Source organism: Bos taurus, chromosome 4 (genome assembly GCF_002263795.3).
Source record: "Bos taurus isolate L1 Dominette 01449 registration number 42190680 breed Hereford chromosome 4, ARS-UCD2.0, whole genome shotgun sequence".
Classification (NCBI taxonomy): domain Eukaryota; kingdom Metazoa; phylum Chordata; class Mammalia; order Artiodactyla; family Bovidae; genus Bos; species Bos taurus.
Window position 1 is genome coordinate 24,014,248 of NC_037331.1, and position 12,240 is coordinate 24,026,487.

At 37.7% G+C, this 12,240-nt stretch overlaps 1 protein-coding gene across 1 annotated transcript in view; it reads right to left on the minus strand.

The window, feature by feature from the left end:
- The window catches only part of MEOX2 (mesenchyme homeobox 2), a 75,869-nt gene that overhangs the window by 15,012 nt on the left and 48,617 nt on the right, over positions 1-12,240 (minus strand). The window contains exon 2 of the mRNA NM_001098045.1: positions 5,593-5,765. Within this exon, the coding sequence (NP_001091514.1) occupies positions 5,593-5,765 (173 nt within the window). The remainder of the gene's footprint in view (positions 1-5,592; positions 5,766-12,240) is intronic.

Here is a 12,240-nt window from a genome sequence, read left to right on the forward strand (position 1 = left end):
CCTCTGAGTAATAGATTTGTTTTATAGCTTATGCTAAAAGTTCTTTCACATACATTGTGACATATAAACCTGAGTAAAAGAAAGAGAAGGTAGTTTTAATTTCCATTTTATGCCTTGGGGAGATTGTTACTTGCCTAAGAATACACAATTCCATCTGGCAAATACAGGGTTTTTGTTCCGATTTTTTCTCATAACAATTGAATTTTTCTTAGTAGCAAAAACTAAAGACATAATTTTGATTTGGAATTTAGATTCCACATATACCCATTATATCTTTTATTAACTTGACAAACTAATTAATAGATATTTATAGGATAAAAAACTTCTGAACAATACCAAATTTGCAATTATTTGAAAACCTAATTATCTCAGGATTTACTTTTGTTGTTGTAATTTTTCCCTTTATGAGACTATAGTTGGATTGTTTCCCTAATGACCTCCAAAAATTTTTGCCTTCCTTCCACGTATCCACTCCCGTAGGTGGTGATCTCTTACCAAGCTTGGTCATATGATTCGCTTTATAGACAATGGGACTTTAGGAAACATGATCTGAGCAGAGGCTTTGAACACCCACGCACACTGAATACTTCTACCACTATTTGAAGAACGCCAGGGAGCCTTTTAGAAGATGAAATCACACATGCAACAGAGACAGAGGCAAGCTGTTCCAGGTGAGGCCGCCTAGAACAACCAGTTCTCAGTCACCCACCAGCTGAATAGAGTTGCACAAGGGCTCTAGGTAAGGCCAGAAGTAGAACTGTCCAATTGAGCTCAGATAAAAATTTTTGATCCTCAAAACTTTGAGGAAATTAAGTGCTGATTATTATTTAAAGCCATTAAGACTTTTAAGAGGTTTGTTACACAGCAAAGTCTAAGTGATACAGAATTTTAAAGAGACTCTTAAAAAAGACAAAGATTAAAATTGGGCGTGTGTGTGTGTAGAGTATGAAAAGTGAAGTGAAAGTTTTAGTCACTCAGTCGTGTTTGACTCTTTGACACCCCATGGAATGTAGCCCACCAGGCTCCTCTGTTCATAGAATTCTCCAGGCAAGAATCCTGGAATGGGCAGCCATTCCTATATCCAGGGGATATTCCCACCCAGGGATCCAACCTGGGTTTCCTGCATTGCAGGCAGATTCTTTACCATCTGAGTCACCACAGAACTCCTGTGTATATAGTGTGTGTGTACATATACATATGATATAATTTTTCATGTAATTGCTTATAATTCTTTTCCAAGAATGGCAAGTCAGGAAGAAAGAATAAATACTCAAAATGCCTTCAAAATTTCCAAACAAGATTTACAGAATTCCTCCTAAAAAGAAATTATTCTTGGCCAAAAGTGAAACCTCTACTCTATGATCAGATAATGACAGGGAACCACAGGACATCTCCAGCAAAGAAAGCACAGATTTTTACTTTTCTCTTAATTAAGAGTATAGTTATACATCCCACATTTCTGTAGATTACAAGCTAACTCTAGTTTCTTATTTCCTTTATGTATCACTTTAAATACAGTTACATTTCCTAGAATTCACATTCTCTTTACAAAAACATTAATGTGTAATTCCATCCCTCCATCATATTTTTCCTGTTCCCAGTTAAAAAAAAAATAGAGCAAAAAAGCAGATGTCTGATGATGTAGATTTTGGATCCTGCTTTCCATCGTGCCAAATGTTGTACACTTATGGAGAGAACTTTGTATGTGAAGTTCAAGGGAAGGAAAATGTTGTGCTCCATAACTTAGGTACTAGTCATAATATTTAATAAAATATAAACTGCCAATAAATAGAACCACATAAAAGTGTTCCTCTGTATATTTTCACTACCCAGAATGATCCTACTAAAAGCTGAAATATAGAAATTAACAGAAGGAAAGCAAATGATTTAAGAAGTTGGATAAAATAACTCGCTCTCCTAAGATAGTATTCATTTGTCCACACCCTGTTGATATTTCTTTGGTTCCAATGGGATCCCTGGAGGAGGTACACACAGTGAAAGAGGAAATGAGACTCTGCTCCTAAGAGTGCCAATCATAACTGCACTGTCCATAAAGATGTTTGCGTTTGCCTTTCAGGAATGTTTTTCTAAAGATTAGCAACTATTAACCATCAGTAGGCTAGATTCTTCTAGGGAAAATCAGAACTCATATAAAAGAGTGCTCAGGGAAACTATTCGAGCAAATCATTTGCCATTCAGATAAAATCCAAGAAAGGATCTAAAACGTAATTAATTAAAATATTATTTATGTCTTATTAACTGGTGTTCACAGATCGCTAATCATTTCAAAGTTTCTCTAAATGAGTGGGTACCAGAATTTGTAATTTCTGAGACAAATACAATTTCAAAAATATTTTGGGCAGTGGGGTAGATATTTACCAATGATCTATGTGCCCTTGTGCCTACCATGCCTCAGCTCCCTTAAATTTAAGTGGTACCATTGACTATTTCCAGACATTAGAGTGTAAATGGAAGTGACATGGGTCATTTCCAGGTGAAAACATTTAGAGGTCAATGCATGAACCTCCAGCTCTTTCTTACCTCTTGCGGTTACCAAGGACACCACATGTCAGGATGCCAGAAGGTCAGACTGGGTCCTGAGTGATTATTTGGAATGCTGGACTTGCAAAGTTAGTATGGAGAGTGAACAAACAATAAACTTTATTCTTATGTCATTCAGATTTGAGGGTTAATGTATTACTGCAACATAAACCCTATCCTGAGCAATAAAGGATACTAACATGGGGGTTCCCAAATTTCTGTTATGTAAAATAAGGAGATTTAAAAAATAAACAAGATGAATGGCGAGAGTAACATGGAAGCATATACACTGACATACGTAAATAAACAGCCAATGGGAATTTGCTGTAGGACTCAGGGAACACAAACTGGGACTCTATCACAACCTAGAGAGTGGGATGGGGTGGGAGGTGGAAGGGAGGTTAAAAAGGGAGGGGACATATGTACACCTATGGTTAATATATGTTGATGTATGACAGAAATCAAACCAATTTTGTAAAGCAATCATCAATCAATTAAAAATAAAAGAATATAAAAAATAAAAGTCCTCTCCATATGCCATCATTATATAAAAGAAATAATATTTTAAAAACAAAAAATAGAAGAAAGATACAATCACAGAACAAACAATGATTCCATAAACTGAATAAACCCAGAGGGATGGGATGGGGAGGGAGGTGGGAGGGGGGTTCAGGATGGGGAACACATGTACCCCTGTGGCAGATTCATGTCAACATACGGCAAAACCAATACAATATTGTAAAGTAAAAAATAAATAAATAAATATGACTATTTTATTCTTCAGGGAGTCCTTGGTGGCTCAGACAGTAAAAAGTCTGCCTGCAGTACGGGAGACCCGGGTATGATCCTTGTGTTGGGAAGATCCTCTGGAGAAGGAAGTGGCAACCCACTCCAATGTTCTTGCCTGGAGAATCCCATGGACATGAGATCACAAAGAGTCAGACACGACTGAGCGACTTCACTTCACTTTATTTTATTCTTCCTTAATTATATCATTATGCTGGGCAAAAGCTTCATCATGAAGAGAAAATTGGTCTACCCAGTGATATTTGAGAATCACAGATCTAGATATCTAGAATTACAGATCATAATAACCATGCCATGGTGTGATCACTCACCTAGAGCCAGACATCCTAGAATGGAAGTGAAGTGGGCCTTAGGAAGCATCACTATGAACAAAGCTAGGCGAGGTGATGGAATTTCAGCTGAGCTATTTCAAATCCTAAAAGATAATGCTCTTAAAGTGCTATACTCAATATGCCAGCAAGTCTGGTAAGTAACTCAGCAGTGACTACAGGACTGGGAAAGGTCAGTTTTCATTCAAATCCCAAAGAAAGGCAATGCCAAAGAATGTTCAAAATACTGCACAATTGCATTCATCTCACACCTTAGCAAACCTATGCTCAAAATTCTCCAAGCTAGGCTTCAACAGTACATGAACCAAGAACTTCCAGATGTTCAAGATGGATTTTAAAAAGGCAGAGGAACCAGAGATCAAATTGCCAGCACCCATTAGATCAAATTCCAGAAAAACATCCATTTCTAGTATATTGACTAAAAATACCTGAATATATATATATATATATATATATATATATATATTATATATAAATACCTGAAAAATACCACCCTGACCAAAGCCTTTGTGTGGATCACAAAAAACTGGAAAATTCTTCAAGAGATAGGACTACCAGACCCTGCTTCCTGAGAAATCTGTATGCAGGTCAAGAAACAACAGTAAGAACCGGGCATGGAACAACAGACTGGTTCCAAATTGGGAAAGGAGTATGTCAAGACTGTATATTATCACCTTGCTTATTTAACTTCTATGCAGAGAGTACAACATAAATTCTGGGCTGTATGAAGCACAAGCTGGAATCAAGATGGTCAGGAGAAATATCAAAACCCCAGATATGCAGATGACACCACCCTTATAGCAGAAAGTGAGAAGTAACTAAAGAACCTCTTGATGAAAGTGAAAGAGGAGAGTGAAAAAGCTGACTTAAAACTCAAACATTCAAAAATCAAAGATCATAGTACCCAGTCGCATCACTTTATGGCAAATGGATGGGGAAACAATGCAAACAGTGAGAGACTTTATCTTCTTGGGCTCCAAAATCACTGCAGATGGTGACTGCAGCTATGGAATTAAAAGACACTGGCTCCTTTGAAGAAAAGCTATGATCAACCTAGACAGCATATTAAAGAAGCAGAGACATTACTTTGCCAACAAAGGTCCGCATAGTCAAAGCTATGGTTTTTCCAGTACTCCTGTATGGATGTTAGAGTTGTATCATAAACAAAGCTGAGCAATGAAGAACTGATGCTTTTGAACTGTGGTGTTGGAGAAGACCAGAGAAGGCAATGGCACCCCACTCCAGTACTCTTGCCTGGAAAATCCCATGGATGGAAGAGCCTGGTGGGCTGCAGTCCATGGGGTAGCTAAGAGTCAGACATGACTGAGTGATTTCATTTTCACTTTCATGCATTGGAGAAGGAAATGGCAACCCACTCCAGTGTTCTTGCATGGAGAATCCCAGGGATGGGGGAGCCTGGTGGGCTGCCGTCTATGGGGTCGCACAGAGTCGGACACGACTGAAGCGACTTAGCAGCAGCAGCAGCTGGAGAAGACTCTTGAGAGTCCCTTGGACTGCGAGGAGATCAAACTAGTCAATCCTAAAAGAAATCAGTCCTGAATATTCATTGGAAGGACTGAGGCTGAAGCTGAAATTCTAATACTTTGGCCACCTGATGGAAGAACTGACTCATTTGAAAAGACCCTGAAGTTGGGAAAGACTGAAGGCAGGAGGAAAAAGGGACAAGAGAGGATGGGATGGTTGAATGGCATCACCGACTGGGTGGACATGAGTTTGAGTGAACTCCAGGAGTTGGTGATGGACAGGGAGGCCTGGCATGCTGCAGTCCATGGAGTCACAAAGAGTCATACTACTGAGCGACTGAACTGAACTGATCTAGATATTTTTTAAATGGTGAGAGAAGATTGTTGATCCAAAGCAGTTAAAAATATACAATGACAATGTCCAACATTACCTGTCTTTCAGTGAGATCCAGATTCACTGCTATCTCATATCGCCTCAGTCTGGTCAGATAATTATGATGGGCAAATTCTGCTTCAAGTTCTCTGATTTGCTCTTTGGTAAAAGCTGTCCTTTCCTTTCTGGGTTTGCTGTTGACTTCTGACTTGTAATTTCCTTCCTGGGAGTCTGGGGAAAAAAAAGTAAAAGAGTTAGATTTAGTTCATTCACTCAAACACATTCAATCATTTCATTTATAACAGAAACATTTACTGATAACTACTTTTCCAGGTACTCTATTAAACACAGTAAAAATAGAGAGAAACCAAAGACAGTAAGATTTATCTTGACAGGGTGAGATAAATTGCATTTTTTTTCCAATGTGCCCTGAGGTGACTTACAGCCAAATTGGGGCTGTGTCTAGTTTTCTTCTTTTGGAATATCAATATAAACAAAAAAACTTAACTGTTCTTAGTATGCTTCCCTGGTGGCACAGATGGTAAAGAATCTGCCTTCAGTGCAGAAAACACTGGTTCAGTCCCTAGGTTGGGAAGATCCACTGGAGAAGGGAATGGCAACCCACTCCAATACTTGCCTAGAGAATTCCAAGGACAGAGGAGCCTGGCAGGCCCCAGTCAATGGAGTTACAAAGAGTCAGACATGACTAAGTGACTAACACTTTCACTTAATATGCTATTATAATATTAGTAACAAGAAAAAACAAAGCCTCTCTATTAAACAAGTTTTTATCTAAAACTATTCAGATACAAGATTTCTTCTAATAAGTTTTTCAACATAAATTCTTGAGTTCTAAGTTTAATTGAACAGAGGGATCCTAAAAATAGTGGTGACTCAGTATGTGATTATTTGAGAAATTCAAATTTAGTGACTAGACCACAAAAGTCAGTTCAAGCTCGGACTAAGCATACATAAGTGTGTATATTTAAGTGTGTGTGTGTGTATGAGTGTGTCTGTGTGAATTTATTGCCTTTTAAATTTTTATTGAAGTGCAGTCTCCTTAAAGGCAATAATCATACTCTATTCTTGCATAATTCTTAGGGCAACGTGGAATCTATAAATAAAATTTTGCTCATTTAACTCAAAATATGAACATAATTTTAAATGATTTTTCACTATATATGAAATAAACATAGGATGCATAACATCTAACATAGCTAGCCAAACACAACATCTTATAATGTCCTATAAAAATAACTTACAGTATATCATGGCATTTTTTTTCCTAAGAGTTCAAGACATAATTAATGTAGACTGTTTTCTTTATCAGACTTCCCCTGTGGCTCAGCAGTAAAGAATCTTTCTGTAATGCAGAAGATGGGGGTTCGATCCTTGGGTCAGAAAGATCCCTTGGAGAAGGAGCAACCCACTCCAGTATTCTTGCCTGGGAAACCCCAAGGTCAGAAAAGCCTGGAAGGCTACAATTCATGGGGTTGCAAAAGAGCTGAACATGACCAAGTGACTAAACAACAAAATCAAATCTTACGTGTCCGTATAATATCCCTGAGATGTAAGTTAGAAGACATTCTTAATATTCATGCATATCTATAGTGAAAAAAATTCTACATAACCAAGTAATATTTAATCATACCAGCTCTAATAATTCATGTCAAGTTTATCTTCAGTGAAATATAAACATAATCAAGATAAAGCAGCATGTCTGTATACTCTTGAAAATTCAGTTTTCTAGTTATTTTTGAGCATCTACATATAAATAGTAATGCCTTAATCACATAGGGATATAATGAACTCTTCTATGAAGTCAAATGAGATAAATGATATAGAAAAAATAATGGCTCAATCATATTAACATCAGATTACCTAAAAAGGGACATTTTTTTTTAAATTGACAATGTAGTAAGGTAAAGCTTTACGATTTCCTAAAGGAAATCAGTCCTGAATATTCATTGGAAGGACTGATGCTGAAGCTGAAACTCCAATACTTTGGCCACCTAATGCGAAGAACTGACTCACTGGAAAAAACCCTGATGCTGGGAAAGAATTAAAGCAAGAGAAGGAGACAACAAAGGATGAGGTGGTTGGATGGCATCACGGACTCAATGGACATAATTTGAGTAAACTTCGGAAGTTGGTGACGGACAGGAAGGCCTCGCATGCTGCAGTCCATGGGGTCGCAAAGAGTCGGACAGGACTGAGTGACTGATCTGAACAGCTTTATGAAGGGTCTTTTGAAACAATATTTGCTTCTTCATCTAATGATACTTAAATATGCTATGTGCAAAGATGTTGGGTTTTTTTAGTGCCCTTTTCCTGTCTGGCTGAGGGAAGTCTAACTGAAGTAAAGAGGGGCCTGCGTAATGGAAATCCACTAGACAAGGTGCCCTAAGCTAAACAGTTTCGATTTGATTCTTACCAGAATCAAAGCTGGCCAAATGCAAAGTTTTCTAGGTCTAAGTAGCAGCCCTGGGTCGAAAAGATCCCCTGGAAAAGGAAATGGCAACCCACTCCAATATTCTTGCCTGGAAAATTCCATGGACAGAGGGGCCTGGCAGGCTACAGTCCACGGGGTCGCAAAGAGTCTGATATGACTGAGCGACTAACACACACACACAAGTAAGCAGCAGTGGCGACAGGTTCACATCAAAACTTTGGCATGCAGGGCCGTTACTTTTTCTCTGCGGGATCATGGGCGTGTTTCACTGAATGGTACGGTGGCGCTGTCGGAAATTCTTCGGACTCATAGATCGCATTTCCGGGCTTGTCACGTAACCCTGTATTGAGTGGCTCCCTACCTTAGCAGGGCAGGCAGGCTTCATCCGGTGTGAAAAGTGGTTTGCGATATGTCAGACACAGGCCGACTGTATTTTACTGTAAGCCACTGGGACAGGATCAGTCAGTTATTACGTGACGTGTGAGCTCTCAGGTCGGATGTGTTTACACAATGCCAATTTACCTGCCTCTAAGTGGAACCTGCTGTCCATTATCCACGCTTTTAGCTACAGATTTGCAAACTTCCACATCTTCCGTGCATTTTGCTAGTCTGGTAACGTGTGAACAAAACTTTCCGATGATTGCTTTCTTTTTTTTCCCCTTAACTTTTCCATGGGCTGTTCTGGCAGAGGCAAACTCAGTCACAGCCCAGAATATTCAGATAGGTCCCTCTCACAAGGATGCATGTTCTCACGTGAATCAAAAGTATTTTCGCCAATTTGGAGCCACATTCAGTTTGAAATCTGTGGCTAATTATTCTTTATGAGGGGACAATGCTTTACTCCCCTCAGTAATGTAAGTCTGGAAACTGACAGCAAAGCCAGAGCATTTTTTCTCATGAGCAATTCAATTTGAATGATTCATGGTTAACACATTCCCTTATATAAGCATGAATGAACAAACTCACATTGAGGAAAGCCTATTAAGTGGTGTTTATTTTTGAAACCAATTTCTTTTACTTCCTCAGTATTCAACAGTTCTTCAAAAATACCACAGACACACACAAACATACAAAACTTGGGCCAGTCCTTGGAAGAAGGGTTACATGCAGTGTATCTATCTATATGCATGCCCCCTGAAACTAGAAATATACAAGAAGATGGTTTATACATCCAATGACTGAATTTGAACAAAAGTCTGGCTATAATTCAACATTTATATCCAAAAGCAACTTAACCAAGTGCCTGAATTCCAAACCTTAGTAGCTCACAAAGTGAAATCCAATGACTAAAACCATGTGAATTGTGCAGTTACATTTATAATGATCACCCAGGAATAATTACATTGTAATTTACATGACAAAGAGTGGGTATGTGCATCTTGACTTCATTATCTAAAAGAGGCTGTCAGTGCAATTTAAGTAGAGTAGCACCAATGTCAATTAATTCTGTGGGCACTTACACCCTTGGATCTATGATTCTGTTGTGGTTTTTACCCATGATGCTCACACTTTTTCCTTCCTATTAAAAACATGCTCCTTGGGACTGCATTTCTGGACTTCTACAATCTTGGATTTCAAACATCTTTTTGGATTTTTCTTGCCTGCACTTTCCAAAGTCCATCATTTACTGACCCTTAAGCTCCTTCTACCTTCACCTGACTAACTCTTCTTTGGTGGAAAATGGGTGGGAGCCTTGGATGAGGCTTTTGGCAAATGGCACATTAGCTTCCATCTGTTTCCCAGCTGTTTCAACCGAGGCAAAACTCCCTCCGTTTTCTTCAGCCTCCCATATCCTACACCAAATGGTAGGTGTTGAGGGAGGGGAGTCTGGAAACTGCCTTCCTTTCTTCCCTACAACCACAAACAAAATGTCACCATCTGTACAGTACATTGCAATGTAAAATATCACAATTGTTATTTCTCGTCTCAGATACTTTAATGCACATGTGGGTGCACTCTCACACTCCCTCGTCGCTTGGAGGAAATGTTGACTTATGTGTTCAGGTAGAGCTGGCAGTCCCAGTTCTCTAACCTTTTGCTCCCTGGGACTATGCTAATGGAAGGAGTCTGCAATACTTCCGTGGAGGATAAAAATTGCCCTCCAAGGATCATTTCTGTCTAGCATTTAGAACTTCTCCACATGTGACTTTTTATTTCCCCTAGTGCAAGAGGATGCCAAAAGATAATAATGTTTTATGGAAGACAAGTAATGTAAGGGCTTGGTCTGTTCACTAGTGGCACAGAATACCTCTTAGCAAAAGAGAAATAATAAAGTCTGATTGAGTATATTTTTGGCTACCCTGAGTAAACTTATTAACTCGTTTAAATGAAGAACATAATTTACCAGTGTCTGTAAAAATATCAAAATGTAAAGGAATGCTCTTATAGCTCAGACTAAAATGAATACTTCTTTCATATTCTGAAGAAAGAATGAATGCTAAGCCACAGTCTATAGTTCTTTGCAACTTTTTGTATTAATGTTTTGTAGGCTATTCAAAATGAGAGATGCTCTGCTATTAACAAAGCTCCACAAATAGCAGATATTGGAAGCTAATAATTACATTTACAGAGGCATAGGAATTGTGGATAGAGGTAGGGAACTTTATAGAATAATCCTATTGATGCTAGTAATTTTCACATTTAAACGGGAAATCGCCTGTCTTACGAGAAACACTTCCAACTTGCTACTTAAGATTTTTAGTGAGTGGGCATTTCAAACTTTCCAGGGTTTTTTTTTTTCAGAGTAAACGATCTTCCCCAGGGGTTTTTTAATCCTCTAGCTGATCCACTCTCCAGATCTGAGAACCACAGCCATACTAAGCTTCTATTACTAATGAATGTGTCTCTTATACATTGAAGTGTGTAAGTGAAAAAAAAAAGGAGGGGGAGTTGAAAATTGCTGTGGTAAATCTAGAATAGAAATTAGCATTGAAACTATCCACTATTTCTTACAGCATTGATATGAAAAATCTATAGCCATTATAACATTTTCTCTTTACTTATAAAGAAGTGAAAGTGAAAGTCACGTAGTTGTGTCGAACTCTTTATAACCCCATGAACTGTATAGTCCAAGGAATTCTCCAGGCCCAAATACTGGAGTCGGTAGCCTTTCCCTTCTCCAGGGGATCTTCTCAACCCAGGGATGGAACCCAGGTCTCCTGCATTGTAAGTGGATTCTTTACCAAGCCTAATTATCAAAGATTAAAAAAAAAGAAATTTTTATTTTTAGTAACAGTTTAGTATTGATAATAGTAATAGTTGTATTTAACATGCAAAAGTCATCCTATGGGCTGGACCAGTGATTATCAACTGGTGGATACACTCTTTCATCATCTAGTCTCCCTGCTCATTGCTTCCTTGATTATTCATGTGATTGTCTAGTTATGCTTTCAGGAATGAAATAAGTCAGATAAATCTCACATTATGAAACAGAAGATATATTTATTTTTCTAACATTTGTGTTGCCAATTGTATGTTTTGAACAGATAATTTATAAAGAACATCCTATTTATTTCTGTTAAAGGCATTTAGGCTCTTATTGCTGGGAGATAATTGAAAGATTAACCATGTATAGCTGAAACTTTTATGAAATAGAATAGTTACTATTATATTAGAATACATTTTAGTTTACAGATTTGACTTTTTTACAAAATATTTGGGCATGTTTTTTACAACTAATTCTGAAAGTGAGAAGAATCGAAATTCAGTATATATGACCATGTCAATATTTAGCAATAGCTACCCACATAAGCAAGTATTACAATTAGCAACATTACACAGTCATGCAAAATTACTTGATGTAATTCCATAAAGGGAAAGAATATGAAGACCTGAGATATTTTTTAAAATCTATACACTTTTAGATTACATTTTAGAATGAGAGAAAAAGAGAGACTGATAATACCACAGAATTATTCTTAAATTGTTACCTATTTAATAACTAACTATGAATATGGATATAAATAATATGAAAACAAATATCTCAGAATTTCCTTAAAAATAGGTTATTTGGGTCTCTAAAATCATCCATACCTTATATGTAGATGGTTTCTCACAGTAGGTAATAATCTTACCTTGGCATTGCATTGCATTCCTAGGATAAACTGGCAGATACTACAACTAAGTCCTTCTCTTTGCTTCCTTCCTCCTCTATAATTTTAAGATAACAGCAGTTAAAGGAATTTTAGCTAATTTAAATCAGATATGGGCATTTGAACAGTCTTACTTCTAATCCATAAATACAGAATGCCTTTC